Consider the following 22754-nt stretch of genomic DNA (forward strand, 5'->3'; position numbering starts at 1 on the left):
AGCGAGGTACAGAGCTTCGTAATGGTGGTGGGTGTAGTAAAAATAAGGGAAACGGTTCAGCGTTAAACAACCCTGTCCGGAATAAATAAGCCCTGCAAACGGTCGAAACTTTGCCTTCGCTTTAACCTTCGACGATTATTCGCTTTTTAAAAAAAAATCCACCCTCCGTTCCTGACCTATCGTCGGATCAGGCTCGATCGCGTGTTTCCTCCATTCTTTCATCGCGATAGCTCGAGAGCAAGAAAAGTATCCTCTCGATGTCGAGGAATTTGATAAGAATTTGTCGGTGAAAGTTTTGGAGAGAAAGTTTTTTTTTTTTTCTTTTACTACTCTTCGACGATTCAGCCTCGAGATTTGAAGTTTATCGGTTTGATTCGGATCGATTATTCTTTTTTACCGATTTTTGAAGAAGATATTCTTGCGAGTTCGATGCCAAAGAAATATTTTATATTTTATATTTATATTTATTATATTTATATTTATATTTTTATATTTTATATTTTATATTTATAAATTCAAGATTCGATTTTTTTCGTCCTTTAAATATTCTTCGAATACTCATAAGTTTCCTTCAAATTGTCCATCTAACCATTCGTTTATTTCCATGTAACTCCAACGTCTGCAAGATATTAAACCAAAACTTCAATGTCTATTGCGGCGAGTTTTACGACAATGCGCCGTTTCTTATAAAATATTCCGCGGGTGATAATCAAACGGGATTAAGACGGCCAATATTTCGTGAAACGAGGGATGTACGAATAAATTCGTTTTTCAAGCAACGTTGCGTTCATCGTTTCCGCAGAGCATCTTGCTCTGAAATATTTTATATCCTCGAGCGAAATATATAATTAAAATATCTCGTATTAAACTGATTTTCTGCGGGAAGAAACAATTAAAATCTTTTAAAATCTTGCGTCGACTTTCATCGTCGATGTTTCTCCACCCTTTCTCCCCGATTCTTCGTTTAATCTCCACTTCTTATCTCCTCTTCTTAACATCGATCGTTCCCGGAATCGGAATCGAGGAATGTTTGCGTTTGCTCGAATTTCGTAGTCGAGTTTCGAGTAGAAGCTCTCCAACGGGGTGAGCGGGTATTTCGAAAGTTTCCCTTACATATGTTTGGATTCGTGGGCAAATATAACCCTATATTAACCATGCGACCAGCAAGTGTACCCTCGGGGGTGCTTTTGACGCTTTCCAACCCCCTTCTCTGTTTCTCCTATGCGCCCTTCCCGTCTCGAGTTACGGTTTCTAATTTGCGCAGCCTCCTCGAAACTGGCCAACACAAAACTGGACGATGGATCGATTATCGTAGTCGCAGCTGGGACAGCTTGTATTATTTTCGGAGCGTAGACGCTTGGAGAAGGATGATTTATTTTCCAAGTTTTCTTCCATTCGAATTTTTCTCTTAATTAGTTAAAGGTCTAAAATAGAATTCGAAAATTTTTTATTCTTTTACGCATTTATTTATTATTATATTAACGTTTCAAACTATAAAGTTTTCGAAATATAATATAAGATTAAACTAAAGTCGAGAAAAATCTCACATTTTGACGTGTCTATTCACGTCATTTTTATTTGCAAAGAAAGTCTAAGAATGCAAAAATTTTTTATTTTATGAAAATTGACGAACGAATGTTTCGCATGCTCATTTATTTATTATACTAGGAAATTTGGCAAACTATAAAATTTTCGAAATATAATATAAGATTAAACAAAAGAGAAAAATTCACATTTTGATGTATCTATTTACGCTGAGATATTTTTATCTGCAAAGAGTCTGTAAAAAAATTAACGAACGCTCCGCACGCGTATTTATTTATTATATTAACGTTTCAAAATTTGGCAAACTATAAAATTTTCGAAATATAATATAAGATTAAACAAAAAAGAAAATCTCACATTTTGACGTATCTATTTACGCTGCGATATTTTTATTTGCAAAGAAATATTATTGGTTGATAATTTTTAGCAAAAAATGAATATTTACCTATTCACAACTGTGTGTAACATTTACAATTTCAAAGGGATATTCTCAACATAATTATTTTTTGCAAGGATTAATAATTATTTCCTCCTCCAATCCTTTTTCTAATTTTACCATCACTATAAATTGTATATAATTAACTATAACAGAAAAGTAGCGCCATCTCTTAAAAATAAAATTATCAATAGATAAAAATTAATTAATAGAAAACTGGGATTATTATATCTTGCTGAATAATCGAATAAAGAGCGTCTTCCATTGTGGCTTTCGATGATTTTTCAGACCAAGAAAATTTGTACGCAGAAAATCTCGAACGAAACGAATCGTATTTCGATCACATTTCGACCCTTCTTTAACAGGAAGGATGGAGGGATTATCGCAACTCGTATTTGCCATCGATGGAACTCGTATTAAACATATTAAACAGGCAAAATAAATATCAGTTCGATCGATCGTTATCGGGAGAGGGTTTTCAATTCATTACTTTTTCCATTGAAAAGTCATTGATGATATACGAACGTATTGACTCGATTATTCGCGTTTTCCTTCGTTAAGGAGTTGGTAAACCTCGATCGTTATCGAGATTCGAAGAAAAATTCTTGAGATCGATTTCCAGTTAAGAGTTTTACCTGTATTTTGATAAATGATTTTTTTTTGTATTTCATTTTATGCCTGCTTCTAAATGATATTTAGAAGGAAAAAATCGAAATTATCGAGATAAAATTTTGATTCGATACGACGAGTCGTAAATTCGTTCTTAATTTGTGATTCCTCTTTTTCCTCTTTCGAGAATTTATATATCCCTTCCTTATTCACAACAGGTAAATAATCCGAAACAGAAACTAACGATTAACCCTTGTTTCCACTATATATTCCCATTAACCACCCCCAGAAACTCAATTCGCTCGCCTAGAAATTCCATTATTACGATGCAACCTTGACCACACCACCTATCCATTCAACTCCCATTTATCCCTTCTCTGTTTACGTAAACAGTCAAATCACGTCACTTTGAGGAGAAACAAGTGGAAACCTCGATAATTTTTGTCTTTCTTCTAAAGAAAATCTGAAAATATCTCTTTAAATAGATTAAACAACATAATATAATAAGGAGTATATAAATAGTGGTAGAAAAATTCTAATTTTAATCCCTCTCTTTTTTCTCTTTATCCCCAATATCGACAATCAAACAAACAATCAAAAAGAAACGAACATTAGAAATAAAAGACACGAACAAATTTTTGTTTCGTTTCATTCAAAAATTCCTTTATTTTTTTTCTTCCAATCCAACATATGTAAAAGAAAAATAAAACAGAAAAAATACAAAATACAAAATACAAAAATACAAAATACAAAATACAAAAATAAAAGAGAACGAAAAAGTTGAAGGTAATTGTAATAGTAGAGTGGAGCAAGCAAATTTCTGTTTCATCCCTTAGGAATAACGCCCCTCCACCCTTCGTTTTCCTCCGTTTTCCGGACGGTTGTCGTTCGTAGGAGATAACAGAGGGCACGATTAATCATGTCATGAGGGAAGGGAGGGGATGCACCGTGTCTAAAAGCGTTATGAACGCAGCGTACGCCATTGTATCGTGGTGTGCAGACGCGACTGGGGGGAGGGGAGGGGTTGGTACGGTTCATCAATAACCGGTATTTCCAAGCCGACTGTCCATCCTACGGTTCTACACCCTTTCCATAAAACTGGCAAGACCCCTCTATCGGGCCGTCGGCCAATTTATTAACCCCTCGCCCCTATCAACTTCGCCTATTGGCACCTTTTCGTCGCCGGAGGAATTCATCGGAGGCGCATACGTGCTGGCGATCACGTAACTTCTGACAGTTCTTGACAATAGTATTTCTGTAATGAATAATTGAAGATATTCGGGAGATATAATTGAGAATATTTCTTTAATTGTAGGTAAATGTATTTTTTTTTTAAATTATATTATTAAAATTGTTAATAAACTTTCTTTTTTTTTCTTTTTCATGGTTTTATTTCGTTTTGTGTAAAATAGTACAGATTTTGCGATGAGGTGATATAATAGATCTTTGTGCATTCATGAGAGGGAAAAATCAACGAAATAAAATAGAAATTTTGAATTTTTTCTTTACTTCCAAAAACTAATATATTTATATCTATTAATGCCTTAAGGAAATTGGTGACAAATGTAAATTTGAAAAATTCACCAGAAATTGAATTGCTCGTCCAATTCTCCAAAGATTATCAATTTAATATATATATATATTTAAATTATTGTATATTCTTTTCACTTCCAAAAACTAACATATTTATAATTATATCTTATTATTATCTTATATCTAATGCCTTAAGTGGAATTTGGTGGCAAATTTGAAAAATTCACCAGAAATTGAATTACTCGTCCAACTTTCCAAAGATTATCAATTTAATGCGTAAAGATCGATTAATATATATATATATATTTTTAAATTATTGTATATTCTTTTCACTTTTAAAAATTAACATATTTATACTTATATCTATTAATGCTTTAAGTGGAATTTGGTGGCAAATTTGAAAAATTCATCAGAAATTGAATTACTCCTATCCAACTGTCCAAAGATTATCAATTTAATGCATAAAAATCGATTAATATACATATATATTTTTAACTTATTTATAAATTATTGTATATTATTTTTAACTATTTTTAAATTATTGTATATTCTTTTCACTTTCAAAAATTAATTTATACTTATATCTATCAATACTTTAAATGAAAATTGGTGACAAATATAAATTTGAAAAATTCACCAGAAATTGAATTGCTCGTCCAACTCTCCAAAAATTATCAATTTAATGCAAAAAGATCAATTAATATATATATATCTTTAACGTTAAATTATAACGTTAAATTATTATATAATAACTTATAACGTTAAATTATTGTATATTCTTTTCACTTCCAAAAATTAATTTATACTTATATCTATCAATGCTTTAAATGAAAATTGGTGGCAAGTGTAAATTTGAAAAATTCACCAGAAATTGAATTAAATTATTGTATAGATAACTTCTGGTAAGAATCGAAATCTTTGATCTTTTACTTTTCTTTTAAAATCGTTACAAGTGGATCTACCACTCCTTTACTCCTCTTCAATTTAGCGATTATCCTTCGATACAGTTTTACGATTACGGTCCTCGCTCTTTGACGTAGGGGACAAAGCCTCGTAAACAAGAGCGCGCGGTTCCTCGTCGAGGATGAGGATAGAGATGACGATAGAGAGTAAAACACGGTTGTATCGCAATTCTCCCGTATGCCTTTCGTCGTTCAATTACTGCTTATTGGGCTCGCGTGACAACGCATTTTCCGAGGAAAAATAGTTGACAGAGGAAGCGCATTAGGGACGATTATACCCTCCTCCTTCTCTCCTCCCTCTTGTTGCCGCTACTTGCAACCAATGAGAAATGATTCAACTTGGATCCACATTGGATTTATCGGATCGGAGTCTCTGTTGAAAGCCGCGAAGGAAATACATTTTTCCCCCTATCAATGTAATTATTCCTTCCTTGAAAGGATCAATCAATTTCATTCCTTCGTGATTTCTCGTCGATCGAGAAATAATCGAGCCTTTCGAATTTTTCGCCAGGAAAATTTGCTCGTCTTCTGCGAGGGATATCGTCGTTCTCTTTCCTTTAAATTTCGTGAAATTTTGCATTTTTACTTTTCACATCCTCCTCTCTCCAAAATGGACATTGTGAATTCCCTATTTCGCTTCTTCTTTCTTCTTTTTTTTTTTTTTATTTTTTCCTTTTTATCCGCCAGCTCGCCGTGTGTAAATAAAGTTTAACGACGCCTGCATTGTTCCAATTGTTCCTATTAGCGGCCGAATTGTTTTCACATTTGACGTTTGCCCTCTGTTTTGCGAAAACAATGGGGCGAGAACGAAAAACGGGAGAGAGGTATATATATATATATATATATATATCTCCCTCCGTCCCGTTTTTCGTTGTCGCCCCATTGTTTTCGCAAAACAGAGGCCAAACGTCAAATGCGAAAACAATTCGGCCGCTAATAGGAACAATTGGAACAATGCAGGCGTAGTTAAACTTTATTTACCCCCGGGGAGCTGGCGGATAAAAAGGAAAAAATAAAAAAAAAAAACAGATACACAAAACACACGGTTCCGTTCGAACCGTGTTGCCTCTACTCTCCTATATCTATATATATATATATATATATATATAGGAGAGTAGAGGCAACACGGTTCGAACGGAACCGTGCGTTTCGTGTATCCGTTTATTGTTATTATTCGCCGGAAATTTATCGAATATATGTGCAGAAAGAACCGATGGAACCGGGGCGAACACTCTCCTCCCTCCTCCTCTGTCTGTCTCTCTCTCTCTCTCTCTCTCTCTCTCGTTCCTCTGTGTTCTCTGGAAAAAGGATAATACCTGTTACCTCCGATGGAGTTACAAAGAGAAATTTAGAATCAAGTTTTTCGAGCTTTGATATGTTTTTGCGCATCAATGGACGGTTTATTTGTTAAGGAAGAGGAAGTGCACGATCCCTGAACTCCGCCGATTTGTTTTGCATTTAATTTTTTTTTATTTCTATTTTTTTTTCTTTTTTTTTTTGTCGGACGGTTTTCGCCTAGCTTTTTCGTCACGAATCGTGTTTTTTCGAGTCGACGCGAATGATCGAAACGAACGCGTAGATTTTTACAAAAATTTTTATCCGCATGACCAAAGAAATGGGAAAAGCTTGCTTTATTTTTTTTTCAAATATCACAAAACGTATTATGCCCTCGATGCTTTTATGCACGTGATTCAACAAGTTTATCGTACGTACGTAGATTTTCGTATTTTAAATTTTTGCACGAATATCCAGGTTGGAAAGATCTGATTATACGATACAAATTTACGATAATAATAATAATAAAAAAAAAAAAGAAAGAAAGCAAATTGATATATTATTCGGAGAGAATAAATCAGAATTTCTATCTATGATAATTCTTCCCCGACATTTTGCTCCGCTCTTTCCGCCTGGAATTTATACATTTCGATCGTTCCTTAAGCGGGTTTCCACGCGTCGCTTTGGAATTTTTCAAGTGGGCCCCTCAAATGTCCGGAAAATGCCGGGTTGCCTCGCCGTTCGTCGAATCGACGAGCCACGGATCCGTCTGAACGTTTGACGCGAAAATCCACGACTGATAAGCACACGTCAAAAGATCTGACAGTGACGGAACTTGCCCTCGCCGACAGAATTTCATGATTCGTTCTCCAGCTTGAATCCTCCCGCCAATCGCAACGTTGCCTGTCGTCCTTTATCTGCACACCGGAACCCATGCGCGCTTTTTCCTTCAATTCGTTGAACTCGTTCGATTATTATCCTGATTATAAAATTATTACATCAATCTCGATGGAAATTAAATTTATTTTTATATATTAATTTTCTTTTTTGAGATTTTATTTCGTATTCGTGACGTAAATTCTTAGAGCAATAATGTTTAAAGAAACGAAATAAAATCGAACGAAGAAATTTGAGTTTACTCAATTTGAATCTTTTGTTGAATTTTGAAAACTAATTCTACCATATTCTCACGCTATGATGCATTAAAGATGCAAATTTTGATTCCTCGTGAAAAGGGATAAAATATTCTAAGGAAGAGATTTTATAGTTCGGTAAATTTTATGTTTTTGTTTCATTTTAATTATCATTTTTTTTTTTTTTGTAAATGTAAATTATAAAGGATGAAAATGTTAGAGATGTTCTATATAAAATAGAACACTAAATTTTACGTTTTGTTCTATTCTAAGCATTTTTTGCGAATGTAAATTATAAGGGATGAAAACTAGAGATAAAATGTTTCAAGGGAGAAAGAGGTTGTATAAAATTATCCCCTAAATTTTATATTTTTTTTCCAGCGTAGAACACTTTGTAATTAAAAAGTACTAAAAATTGTTACATAAATTAATTTTTACAATATCACGTAACAATTATAATTAGATTCATATATCGAAATGGGGAAAGAATTGTACAATTGCTTAACCAGAACAAAATTCAGATAATGAGATCTTCAAAAGAACAGAAGGGTGCTTGTAGCTGAAAAATTCAAGTTAAAAATTCAATGAGACAATTGCCTTTTGCTGTTACTTAGCAACTTGTAAAACAATTGAAAATCCGGTTCACCTACAGGAAACCAAAAAGAAAAAAAAAAGAAAAAAAAAAAGAAAAAATAAAATAAAATAAAATAAAACAAAAGCCCGGTATGGCAGAGGAACCTAGGACAAACGACAGTAAGTTTGGCTGCATTCAACGAAACAAAGGCGGTAATAACTCTCTATCGCGCAAAAGACCGAATAGACTATCCTCTGTCTCGATCTATCGATATTGCGGGGGGAAATAAAAAATAATAAATTGAAAAAAGTATTCCTCTCACAAAAGGGGATTAATTGTGATTGTAATAACAGTGTAATTCGATCCGTTCGAGGAAAAAAAAGGTGCCTAACAATTTTTATCGGATTAATCCTTTATCTTATATCATCGAATATATCATATACTCATGATATATACTGTGATAAAACGTGTCAAAAGCAAGAATTACGTATAAAATAAAATTTTGAAATTTTATAAATTTTTTTTCATAATTTATAAACTTTGAAAAATATGGAATAATTTAAATAACTGTTTTCGTTAAATGTTTGTTCATTTAATCTTTTGGATTCTAGAAATATAAAATTATGAATATATGTTTTAAGATGAAATAATTTAGAATTTCCAATATCTATGCAATTACGAAATATTATTTATTTTAATTAAATATTCAATATTACATTACATATAAAATTCTCTTTAAAAAAAATCACTTATTATTCCCGAGAGAAAGAAACTCGATTCTTCTCATCCTCTAAATTATCCTTTCATGCATAGCACTGTAGCGCAATCCATTCAAATAAAGTGTTGCGCTTCTTCCTGTCTTTTTTTTTCTCTCTCTCTCTCTCCCTCCTTCCTGTCTTTCATCCCTTCCTCCATCGTACCACGGTTGATCGTGTAAACCAGTCGGCCGAACGAGGAATCGTGGATTGGCTCTGCTACGAATCGCGAGGGTGGTATTGAAAATGTAGCAACCGAGTGCAGCGAGATCGTGGAAGGGTACGAGATATATACGTGTATAAAAAGGTCGAATGAACTATCGAAATCGATACACAGGATGTGTGTGTATGTGTGTGTGTGTGTATTCATCGAGAGATCGAAACGCGAGTCTAAAGGGGACGTGTCGGAGGGATGAAAAATGGTAGCGACTGGCATTTACACGAGCGCATACGGGCACGAGTACGGAAGGGAAGGCTGGCTATTTTATTAGGGGAAATCGAGATAAAAGTAAAATATCGTGTAGTTTAATGCGTCGCTTTGTAATAATACCGGCACGATGCGAATCTTTCCTGGCCAGTGGTTCTCGATCTGTGAATCCTTATTGCGAGTCAAAGGGAAAATAGTTGGAAATTTTGTGAATAGAATTATTTATATATTTATGATGGAATTTTTTTTTTTTTTCTATATTTTTGATCGATGCACTGTCAACAATGAGATTCAATCTGTGAGAAAGAGAGGGAATGGCTATTATTATTTTTTTAATTTTTGACAATTTTTGAGAGATATCGAAGATAATTTTCATGGTTAAGTTAATTCGAAGATAATGCTACTAATTCGTGGTATTTTAATTTGAAAAACTTTTTTTTTTTCTTATATGGAAAATTGCAAGGATAATTTGAATAATAAGGAATCGGAAAAGAATATTCGGAAGCATTGTTTCAAGGGATGGAAGAAGCGAAGATCGAGTAGATCTGTATTTTTATTTTTTCGACGTAATTGGATATACAGTTATTATATTGGAAGATATTAAATGCTTTATGCTGAAAGGTTTTATATTGAATTTTGTTTTAATATTATACAATCGATTGGTTAAGCTTATATTGAAAAAGAAAGTTGAATCTTTTTCTTTTCTCTTCATTTTTGAATCCTCGCAGATTTAAATTAGCCTATTATTATATACAATTTCCTATTGTAATTGTTTCCTAAAAAATTTCTCCTTTCGATGTGTAAAATTATATTTTTTTAAATAATTGAATCGCATTTTCCAAACGGAATATAAAATTAAGGGATGAGATCACATTTCATCCCCAATATTCGCATAAAAAATTGCTCCTAATGGAAAGTTCATAATTGAACATAAAAAAAGCTACATTTCTCCTCTCCAAAAACCCCCATTCGAATTCTATTCAAATCGAATAAAATTTAACAAGCTAATCAATTTTTCCCATTATCAAATACTTCTAATTAAAAATTCCCTCGATCGAATAATTTTTTATGATTAAAAGCAACCTGCAGAAAAAAAGAATTTGAAATTTTTTCCACTGCTACCACCAATTTAATTTTCCATTTTTCATTTTCATAAAATTTTTTTGCGCGCCGAACGACGAACATACACACCTTTTCCATCTTTCGATATCCTTTTTTTCCCCTTTCCTGCACCCTTTTCCCTTCCGTCGGTTCGATCCACCTTTTTCACCCCATTTCTCATTCGTCTTGGGGCGATTCCTTCGGCAAAAGGGTGGCGACCAATTAAACGAACAGCAGCCTCCTTTGCTTTTTTCCCCGCCGTTACGTCCATCAGTCTTCGCCGTGATCGGTGTTCATTTATAGAATCGTCGATATCCTTTACCGCGGATAATTGAAAAACGAAAGACGAGCCACGCTCGATTTTTCTTCGAATCTCTCATTCCCGTATAACGTGGCTTTTCCTCGTCACGGATCGTTGCATCTGTGTTCCATCCACCCTCCTCGTGGATCGCAATTAATTCGATTGGACGAGAGATCAACCACGATAGCTGAACACTTTTGCATTCGTTGCTTCGCGTATTGTTCCTTTTTCTTTTTTCTTTTTTTCGTATTCCTTTTTTTTTTTTTTTTTGTTTCTTTCCTCTTTTGTTTGACGCTTTGTCCATGATGTTTCTGATTTGTCTGGATAATTGATAGACGTCGATTCTTTCTTTTTCTCTCTCTTTCTCTCTCTCTCTCTTCCGTGGAAAAGGGTTGATTTATCGTGTACTTTTAAAATGGCGATGACGTTGGATTCTATTGGAAATTGGAAATATATATATTTTATTGGAGGATTAATTATGTCATAAATTTGTCGAGATTGGTTGTCGTAATAAGTTAATGTTTTTTGCATAGGTGTTTTATATAAGTAATTTTCAAGATAATAATCGTTTTTAAGACAGGATAATTTTCATAGTGTAATATTTTTGAAATTAAAAGCATAATATTATTAATGATATAATATTTAATGATACAGTAAGCAAAAAGATCTTGAAAATTCTATAAATTTTTTAAATTATTAATAAATTCAAGTAAAATAATAATAATTCTTTCAAAATTTCAATAAACTTTTAAAAAACTTAGTAAAGGGATATTTGAATAAATATCTAATATTTCTTTAAAAAGCGTTATCACAATAAGTACTCGCCTTTATGCACTCTACAAATTCACTCGAGTGCATTTATCGCGAGAAAGCGACCCAAACCTGGTTTCGACTTGCACTCTGGTTCATCTTCAAAGAAAAGAATCTGGGTTCCCTGTTTGCGATCGAGGGTGGAAACATGCCCGAAGGGCGGAAGTTACGCCAACGAAAGGAAAGAGAAAAAGAGGAGGGAACCTACTTGGAATTCTAATGGGGATGCGAGTATAGTGTCGCCTGTTGCGTCCTGGCACGTGCGCCCTGTTTTCAAATATTTTCTTCTCATATATTTTCATTGTAATATCGCGTGAAAAATAATGCGAAAATAATTCTTATTTCTTTAATTTAGAAAATATTATAGGTGATAATTCAAATGAATAAATTAAAATAGAATAAATCTTATTTATTACATTATTATATAAAATTTAATAAATATTTTCGTGCCTTGTTAATTTAAAAACAAAAAAATATTTTATCTCCACGCAAATACGAAAATATAATTTACGATAAATTTCTAAACATATATAATTATTATTCCTAAAATGAAAATAAAATATTTAAAAGAAAAATATAAATACATTTCTGTTCCTAATATGAATTATAAAAATATAAGAACAATACGTATTTACACAATTCATTTTTTGCGCGAAATTATATCTAAAGAGCGACACCAGATCCCCCACTACTAAATACCAAGCGCGTCTTACCCGAGAAAGGTCGAGCAACGACGGAGACGCCCGAACGTCAACGTGACATCGACCGGCACGTCGCGTCATTGTTACTTTCTTCGCGCGTTCAGTTTTGCTTATCATCGTATTTCGAATGTGTCGCAATGGAGAAACCGCGTCGTGGTTTAACGTGATCGTGGAGAATAACGATTTCACGTATTCTTTCATTTGACACGTGTTCTCGCGTTATTTCTATCTTGTGTCAGTGCTTCTATCGCCTGTCAATGTTTAAACGATCCATGGGCATGCGCAACAATCTGCAAAGTAAAACGTTTGATAAAAAACGATTTAGATTCTTATTGGATGTCCTGTCTATAAATGTAAGTGTTTACTTTCTTCTTAATTAATCGTATCTTATTTAATTTTAAAATGTTATAACTGGATATATGGAAGTCGAAATTTCGTATCGATTATTTCGATATGTGGATCGATATTTCAATATGGCAGTATTGTTGCATTTATACAATGTATCATAACGTGACTATAGGATATTGCCTTTCTTTATAACATATATCATTGTTTATAACATTACTGATCATTAATATATATTTCTATGATTATTCATTCACATGGTACGTGATTGCATTTAGTATATTGCATGTTAATTTGATCTTCGAATGTTACGATGTTAGGTTAGATTATATTTTTAATATTTATCGGTGAGTTTTATTGTAATTGAAAAGTTATTATAATAATTTTCATTTTACTTTAATAACGAATTAATATAAAATTAGTAGTTGAAATTAAAAATTTTAATATATATTATGATTCGAGTATTTACTCAATATACTCAAATATTTACTCAATATTTTCTTTCATTTATTTTTATGGAAGTAATCGGTATATTTTGAATATTAGTTCATGGCCATTCCATACAAGAAATAACAAAAACTAAATATGTAAACACAATGTAACCAGAAAGTTCTTGCGTGACTACGATACGTTTCCAAGAATTTCATTTCATTGTAATATTTACCTCTATTTATATTCTTGGAATATATTGCCTTAAAATAGATTACGTAATTTTTAGACGTAAAATATATATATGTATATAAAATAATCATATTGAAAAGAAATTTATAATTTTAGGTAATATAAAATTTCTTATTACATTTCTTATATATTAATTTTGAAATACAGAATGAATAATAAAATAGTTAATTATTAATATCGCAATATTAATATTATTCGTATTTTGTGTTATTATTATTAATATTTATATATTTAAAATTAAATAATTATTTAAAATTTTATACAAATTTCTATTGTTTTCATTAAAATACGTAAATAATTATTTTTCGTGTAATTATTAAATATTTTATATAAAATATAATACGAATAATATAGAGAAAGAAACGAATGCTTTTTACACTTTTTAAATTGTTTTTATAATTCACTAAAATTCGAAAAAATGTTATATAAAAATCCAAATAAATTATTTCTTTTTATTTCATTATTTTATCGCATAAATGTTTATAAAATTCTATCAGAAATTCTTTTTCCAAGAAAAATCCTACTTTTGCATTTATGAAATGAGATTAAACATTAAAGATTCAAATACGTAATATTACAGAGATAGAATTTTAAGTTAGTACGCCACAAACTTGAGGCCGTAAAAGATTAAATTTTAAAGTCTGGTTATCGCTCATAACTACTCAAAACATTCTTACTGCATCCTTAAAACATATATATAATATTTATAAAATTCGATTTGAAAGAAGCTTCAATACTTCTTATAGAAATAACACACATAAAAATAAAAACTTCTCATAAAACTTGTACTTTAGAAAAACAAGAATTTTGAATGAAATAAAAAGAGAATAAACATTGAACTGTTTAAAATAAATAGTATAATTACAAATTTGTGTATGATTACATCAAGGTAAAATTTAATTTATTTGAAATTTTATACTTATTAGGACAATGATATTATTTCTTTTTATTCATCCATCATCATTTTACGATATAATAAACAATTAAAATAGTACGTAAAATCGTAGAATTACAAAAAAAAAAATCACGATTTCTCACACGTGGCATATACTATACGTCGGAATTCAGGGCAGATTTTCAATCGCGTTAGCGAAAACCCTATTGAGCGCAGAGACGACAAAGCAGGATAGACTCGTCGTAGCTGGATGGAACAGGATAAACAGGACGATATCGATGGGAATCTCTCCTTGGACCGAGTCTCCTCTCCACGAATAATGCGACAGCTGATTTTTATTATTGGGGCAGGATCGGTTACCCCTCTCGCGTGTTTGAACGGTGCATCGCGTCAGAACTTGTTTGCCACTGCATATTGCGGTGCATCTCTTGCAGAGATATTTCTGCAAGATCTTCGCGGCATTTGACCTGTGTGTTCCAGCCACGTTATAGTTGTGCTTCCACGATTTTCAACAGATATGGTAATTGAAAATTTCATTTTTTTTGTTTCTTCATTTCATCTTTACGTTTTATTTATTTATTTATTTATTTGAATTCGTGGCTTTTTTAAATGATATTTTTTAAAACGATGTGATTTGATTTTTGATAAATTATTTTCTGTTTTTTTTTTTACAAATTATAAGAAATTTGGTGTTTGAATAATATTTAATTTCCTTTTTATCTTTAAGTTAAGTTACTTTTAAGGAAATTTTGTTAATTTTTGTTATTTGTAAAATAATATTAAATTGGTAAATTTGTGTACTTTAGTTCTTTTTTAAAAATATTTGCGATTATTTACGAAATTTAACGAAAAAATATTAAAGATTGTAAAATACGATGAAAAGGGGAAGAGAGGGAAGAAAATGGCACCGCTTGTTTCCTCCGGGTAGAAAACCAGGGTCCTCCGTGGCGGGGCATTTTCTAACGGAATTGGAATGTTGACTTCCGGTTGGCGGAGCGCATCCTCCCTCGTTATCAGCCGATGGGAGGAGGTCACGGTACCCATTTCCTACAAGCGATTTTCCGCGAATTGCCTCTATTATGTCCAATTATCGGCTCGGATGAAGGAAGACGTATTCTCGACGAGACGAGCCTGCCTAGAAACTGAAGGGAGAGTGAAAGTAATAGTATTTTTATCAACCCTTCCAGTTAACCCTTTATAACAAAGATCACGAGTAAATAAATTTTCCAAATATTATTATAATATCATAATTAATAATTCACTCCATTGCGTTAAACGAAATCGAAAAATTATGTAATCGATTCTTCCTTTGTGCAACAGCACAATAAAAAATGAAAATTTCCTTAAAAATTATACGAAGAGAAATTAACAATTTTGGAATATTTAAAAACTCGACAAAAAATTTTTTTCTCCTTTTCGAAAGTGATAATATTATCAAACTCTGTAGAAATAGAGAAACGATTTTACTCAATGATAATAAATATTTCGTGATTTCGCACAAGTTTCGTAAGTCTAGATAAAAAGAAAGGCAAGTAAAAGGGGAGAGAAGGATGAAAGAAATTATCGGTCGAGTTTGGTACAGATAAGTGGAAAGAAACGAAGACACTGGAGGCAGCACGTTGTCCAGGCGCACGAACCGTTCTGGTCCTCGAGGTCGTCGTGGAGAACGGTTGAACGATCCTCGAAGCAAACCTTGTTTGCAGCATTTCTCGTTGCCTAAGCTACCTTTGCTAGAGCGAGGGAAACGCCGGCCAATTAAGCCTCTTCTTCCCTGCGATCGACAGCCACTCGCGTGACGCGTCGTTTCGCCCTCGACATCTCGAGTGTCTCATTTGATAGCCTCTTCTTCGGAATTGCTCGCGCTCGACTTTTGTCCCGGGATATTTTTTCCCAACTTTCTTTCTCTTTGCTGCACTCCACCATCCCCATGATTTTATTAAATTTCCTTTCGTTTTTTTACTCGATCTAGAATTCTCTAGGAAGAGTCAGGACCGAGGATTAGGCTAACAGGTGGGTAAAAATCACTTGGATAAGTTGCTCGGATAATTTATTATACAAAGTATCGAGTAAAGATCGTAATTAACTCGACTAGGAGGAATAAATAAAATTTTCACTCGAGCAGTTTTATTCAAGATATTTTGAAACTGAACTTAATTTTTACGTTAAATGCTTAATTAATGGTGTTAAATTCACTTGGATCGGATAAACGATGATTTAAGTAAAAAGGAAGTAAAAATCGAAGATTTTTCTTCATCGTTTAAAGATTATTTAAGAAGAAGAAATTTGTTAAAAATGTGTGACATTTTTTATTTAGAATATACTGTAGCGAAAAATATTTGTGTTATTAATGGAATCTCTTTCTTAATCCGTATCATTTTCGTACAATATAATTTACTCTCCGTTTATTGTCCGTTCGAAAGTTCGAAGCACGTAAAAGTATCCACTCGACGAGTTTTCCACCGTTTCTTTCCGAAGAGATTCGAGTCTTTTCGAGTGGCTCCTGGCGGATTCGGCTAGCCTTTGAAATTAAACCCTCGATTTCTTTTGATCCCGCCCCAATTCTTCCGCTCCTCAAGTCTCGAAGAGTATTCGATAGTTGTTACATGCTCGACTCGAAACTGATCTTTCTTTCTTTCTTCTCTCTTCTCGCTTGTTTCGATTTGTGTGTTGTATTAACGTTTAACGTTCTCGACAGGAATGGAATACAGGGTTGAGAAAGATTCTTTTAGAATCTTGAATATTCCGTACAATTTGAATTATTACCTACGATTCGTAAAAAAAAAAAAAAAAAAGGAAGGAATTAACGATAAAAATATTTAATAGTGGGGAGTAATATTCAGATAAGAGATAAGTGAAATTATTATTGGCAAATTTTTTTTTTTACAAAATCGTCAATTTATCCGGAGAAGATAAATGATAGGAAAACGATATTCAATCTGCCAGGTGCATTTTTCCATGTGGCACGTGGATGACAGGCAAATCGACGTCTACAATACTGGGACACCTACAAATTTTGATCATGTATCCCTCACAAATATGTATTCCTCGTGATTTATTAACTGTCACTCGGAGAAGATCAATTTTTAAATAAATATCTCGATATGCAATTTCTCTAAACTTTCCTGATTTCTAAAAAAAAAAAAAAAAAAAAAAAAAAGAACGATCGTTTATCAGCAAAAAAATATTCGTCTATTTCACGATAAAAAATATCCCAATAATTTCTTCTTAACAAGTTCGACAACGAGACATACATCATACAAATTAAACATTTTTTTTACTTTTATAAAAATTTATATCCAATGTATCGAAACAATGTATAAAACAAGGACTATCATTTTTACATTATACCATGCTTACTACCACTATCAACTTATGTATAATTAATTTTTTTATTCATCATTTATCTACGAATTGGATCGAATGTATCAACAATTGATACCGTTTTATTTATTCCGCTCGATGATGGAATGCAATTAAAAAAAAAAAAAAAAAAAGAAGTATAATACGCATATAAACAAGCGGAAGAAGTGGGGCGTATTTATGCGGCAATTAAAGTGTTCGATTCGAATCTTGCGCAACGGAATTATGCGAAACGATGCCTTCATTATGCATCGTGCGCGCGCGCGCGCGCTCGATTATCGAATAATATACGAATATATAATACGCTATTATACGAGCACGGCCGATTACTTCGCATTCAAGTCGCGCAATCTCGTCGCAAGAAATCTCTCGAAGAGCAAGATTTAATCCGTACCACCATTATTCCTTGTGTAACCACGATAATTCGTGTACCTATCGCGTTATCGTTTTATTTGCATTCGATACTCTCGTCTTCGAGAGTAGTTGGAATATTGATGCCACCTGTTTAAACCGTTTAAATCGATTAGATTTCACGTATTTATCGTATCTTTTTTTTTTTTTCTTCAGTTCTTGTCTTATAATGCTCTCTCGATTCAACACTTTCAAATCTCGTTCCCTTCTTTTGCAAATTTATCACAAGTTATTTCAAAGATCATACGTGTTACAAAAATTGATGCCACCTGTTTAAATCGATTAGATTTCACGTATTTATCGTATCTTTTTTTTTTTTTTCTTCAGTTCTTGTCTTATAATATTCTCAAATCTTGTCCCCTTCCATCTTTTGCAAATTTATCACAGGTTATTTCAGAGATCATACGTGTTACAAAAATTGATGCCACCTGTTTAAATCGATTAGATTTCACGTATTTATCGTATCTTTTTTTTTTTTTTCTTCAGTTCTTGTCTTATAATATTCTCAAATCTTGTCCCCTTCCATCTTTTGCAAATTTATCACAGGTTATTTCAGAGATCATACGTGTTACAAAAATTGATGCCACCTGTTTAAATCGATTAGATTTCACGTATTTATCGTATCTTTTTTTTTTTTCTTCAGTTCTTGTCTTACAATTCTCTTAAATCTCGTCCCCTTCCATCTTTTGCAAATTTATCACAGGTTATTTCATACGTGTTAAAAAAATTGATAAATACCGAGAAAACATGAACTTCGATCCCCGATATTTATTTCTCCCCTCCCATAAATTTCGTGAACCTCGTCTCACGCGCCAAATTCGAGAAACAATTTTCGTCCCCCTCCCCCTTCTCACTGTAACTACTTTCCAAACAAGAAGGAAATAAGAAGACGAGCATGCGGTACCTTAACCAACGCGTGTCGAACGAAAATATCTGGAAGAAGGGTTTACAGAGCGTGTAGAAGTGTCTCTCCCTCCTCCCCCTCCTCCGTAACTCGGTAAGAAGCGCGTTTTCCGATCGGTTAAACCTCGAGCCCCGAAACCTCGCCTCGAATAAAAGGGAACCAGGCTTGAAGGGAACAGAGGAAGAAGAGGAGGAGGAGGAGGAGGAGGTGGAGGAAGACGAGAGGGGGATGGTGCAGCGAGCAGAGAGTCTCGAGTAGATTGAGCCGTGATTGAAAATTCCGCCTGCGGCGGGATTTCGATTTAAATTTATACGAAACCGGGCGAAAAGTTTCGTTACTTGTGCATCGGAAGTGTGATCCGCACGCGTGCGGCCCTCTTCCCCCCTTCCCCCCGATTTTAACGAGGGATGATGGAATTTTAAGAGGCCCCTCCCCTCCCTTCGAGGAAACGAGTGCAATCGGGGATGGAAATGTTTCTTGTCCAGGAAATGTTTCTCTTTTTATCTCGTTTCGTTCGAGGGAGGAATTAACCCTCGCCTGTTGTCGGGACGAATATGAATGGAGTCGTATTTGTGAGCGAGATTTGTGTATATATATATTCGAAGCATTACTATTGTTCTCACTCTTGATGATGAACACCTTATCTAGGGTGAAGGTAATGAACGAGGGGGAATATTTTATGAGGTTTACGTGTGATTGGTTTCTCTTGTGAAATAAGTAATGACAAGTATATATTCGGTTACCTTATCTTAGATAGGTGCTAATATCGTGTTTTACCTCGCGTTTCGCCTCCAAGTATTGTTTATCGCCTTGAGTCGTGAGAGAGATAGTACTAATGATATTCAAAAATGTTTTATTTCGAGTTATTCTTGGAAATAAATTTTATTTTCTTTTTTCTTTTGCAATTTTCCAATAACTGTCGCAATTTGGAATAATTATTATTTGAATATTTAGCATCAGAATGGAGTTTGAATTATAATTCGAGATCTTTAATGAGATATTTTGCGATGTTTTGAATAAAAGTGAGTAACTTTCAACGTGTAACTTACGACTAACCATAGAAACTTTGTGCACAGGTTAAACTCGACAAGAGCCACAACGGCAAACTTTCGAGGGTTATCCACATCAGAAACATCCCCAACGAAGTATCGGAGGGTGAAATCATCCATCTTGGCATCCCCTTCGGCCGTGTCACAAACGTCCTCGTTCTCAAAGGGAAAAATCAGGTAAATGAAAATTTCCATTTCTACTCGAATAAACGTTGTTATTACGAGAACGTTATATTACGGTTAATTGTTTATAATTAAAAGATTCAGCAATAGATTTGTTTACGAATCCGCGACGTTAAACGGATAAATAGGAAACGGAATGGCAATTATAATAATAATTAATATAGAGATATAGTCCAACTCCAAAAATAACAAATTAACAACTGGTGACGAATTAAATAGGGAACGAGCAATTAGCGAAATTTAATTATTCATATTTCTCATGGTTAAAATCGGTTTCAATCGGTGCTCAAAATCGGTCGATGAATTCCCCGATAATGAAGAATTAAACGGTCAAATTCGAAATAAAGTATCTATTAGACAACAAATCGATCAAACCCCAAATTTGCCAGACTATTATTCATTATTCAATTAAGATCGATTAGACCAAAAAGTAGACCAATATTTCTGTTAAATTAATCGCATTCCTTGCAAATTACATTATAACCGAACGAACGACGCGATATAACGAAAATATATTTTTCTCTTCGTCAGAATTTTTGTGTTTTGAATTTGATGTAAATTTTTCTTTTCTATCAATTTCTTCGTTTTATCAAATTCCTCGATCGAATCAGCGACGAAAGGATCTGATGAAAAATACGATTCGAATCGAAAGAGGATAGGATGTATTTAGGTAGTAGAGACTCGGCCAAAATCCAAGCAAAAACGAATTTGATCCGCATGATCGAGCCACTTGGCAACCAGGACGCGGATGGCCGGGCCGAGCAATAAGAGAAACAATCGAATCATCGATTTTGGGCCAGATGATCGGCCGTTCGACCATCATTATCCATTATTATCCGTATGCCTGATGCACTTTACGCATCGGGAGCATTCTCTCTCTGTTTCCCTTTTGTTTCTGTATTTGGTCACGTGCATTTCGCACAGAGATTTCAATTTCCTTCTGTAATCAAAATTTTGTTTTCCTAATGTGTGTTGGCTTCGAATCGTATAATATCGATGACGAGTGGATGCATGTCGGATGAGAAATTATATTTAACTACGAGTGAACGAAATAAGAAGTAATTAAGGTTAAGTTTATTGTTCACACGTGTGAGAGAAATTGTAGAGGAGGAAATTAAGATTATTATTTTTTGAGGAAGAAGAAGGAGAGAAAAAGTTGGATAAGTTCTTATGGAATACGTAAACTTTGCAAGTTGAATAATCTTTGTGATTTACTTAATATCTTATGGCTATCCGAAACCGTAGTTTCTAGAAAATTTAGCTTTCTAACGTTTACACACATAATTTAAGTATTCTTTCGTTAGCAAAAAACGGCTGTTTTTACTTTTAGTTTCTTTTAAGCAAATTCTTTTGTTAAATACGTAGAGTTTTACGGTAGAGTTTTAAGTGGAGGGAAAATTTTTCTGAAAGGCAGCCTGTACAAAATTTCCTAGAGAAAACGAGGTTGTGAAGTTAGTATTCCGTGAAAAGGAGATAAAGTGTATGGGCGTTGGATATGAGATACGAAATTTTTTTCAAGTGGGTTTACATTAATTTTAATTATCCTAATTCGCGGGGAATGAATTTTGAAATTTGCAACTCTTCCTTTCTATAAAAAAGAATTAATATTAATAATGACAAAAATTCTTTTTTACAAAACTCACTTATTGTAAAACGGCGCGAGAATAGTCGGATGAAAAAGTATACGTGTAAAATATAATGGTAAAAGAAAAAGAAAAAGAAAAAAGAATTTATTCAATTTTCAATTTTGTTTCGCACAGAATACACAGAAAAAAAAACATACACGTACACGCACCCTAAATATTCTATAACACAACAAAAGAACCACCAGCTATCGAGTTTCAAATTAATCACAATCGTGTAACCAAATAACCAAAAATAATTACAAGATCGTAACTCGAAACCGAGGCAAAAATCAATTTTCAGTTTTATTTCGCGCAATGCTAAAAATAAAACGCTATTTCGATACACCTTTTAAATATTCTATATATACATATATAACACGCACAAGGGAAATAATTCATCAACTATCACGTTTCGAATTAATCACAATTGTCAAAAATAATTAGAAAATTCGATCCAGGCCTGGACGAAAATCGACCTGCGCGCCATCTTTCCGCCACAGCGTTACAACGCGAAATTGAAAGCCGGGAGAGATTTAGCGATGCGTTTTCATTTAGAAGGGGCCCTCCCCGCCGGAAAATTACGCGTGTTTCGAGGATGAATGGAATCTCTGCACGCCGGAATATTTCGCCGCAGAACGATACGGTCCCGCGGAATAATTTGTCGCATCCTGTGTACGTTACAACCGAATTGGGATAAATTAATATTAATAGTCGCGAAACACACGCATTTATCGTTTACCTCGATTACCGCCTCGTTCGACGTTTCAATCTTCGACGCGGATGATTTTAAAGTGATTTCTCGTGAAAGTGGAAAATTTCGGATCGCAATTATAATATGGACTTCATATAAATGGAAAGTATCGGATATAACTCTATTTTTATTATTCAAAGTACTGTATGTCTTATTATATGTCTATCTAATGCAAACTTAAACTGATTAAGTTAGGTTAGGTTAGATTAGATTACGTTACAATGTGTGTTACAATATAACCGATTCGAGATAAATTAATATTAATAGTTGCGTTTGACGTTTACCTCGTTCGATGTTTCAATCTTCAATGCGGATGATTTTAAAATGATTTCTCGTGAAAGTGGAAAATTTCGGATCGCAATTATAATATGGACTTCATATAAATGGA

The 22754-nt window shown here is 33.3% G+C and overlaps 1 protein-coding gene across 21 annotated transcripts in view; it reads left to right on the forward strand.

Moving 5' to 3' along the window:
- The window catches only part of LOC102680558 (polypyrimidine tract-binding protein 2), a 503794-nt gene that overhangs the window by 372170 nt on the left and 108870 nt on the right, over nucleotides 1-22754 (forward strand). For 20 of the 21 annotated variants that reach the window (XM_006610297.2, XM_006610300.2, XM_006610301.2 and 17 more), the window contains one exon: nucleotides 19835-19984. In XM_006610297.2, coding sequence (XP_006610360.1) covers nucleotides 19835-19984 — 150 coding nt within the window. Of the gene's footprint in view, nucleotides 1-12251; nucleotides 12516-19834; nucleotides 19985-22754 lie in introns of those variants that run through there. The other variant, XM_006610299.2, reaches the window with a different exon arrangement.

The sequence above is a fragment of the Apis dorsata genome, unplaced genomic scaffold, assembly GCF_000469605.1.
Source record: "Apis dorsata unplaced genomic scaffold, Apis dorsata 1.3 scaffold_73, whole genome shotgun sequence".
Classification (NCBI taxonomy): domain Eukaryota; kingdom Metazoa; phylum Arthropoda; class Insecta; order Hymenoptera; family Apidae; genus Apis; species Apis dorsata.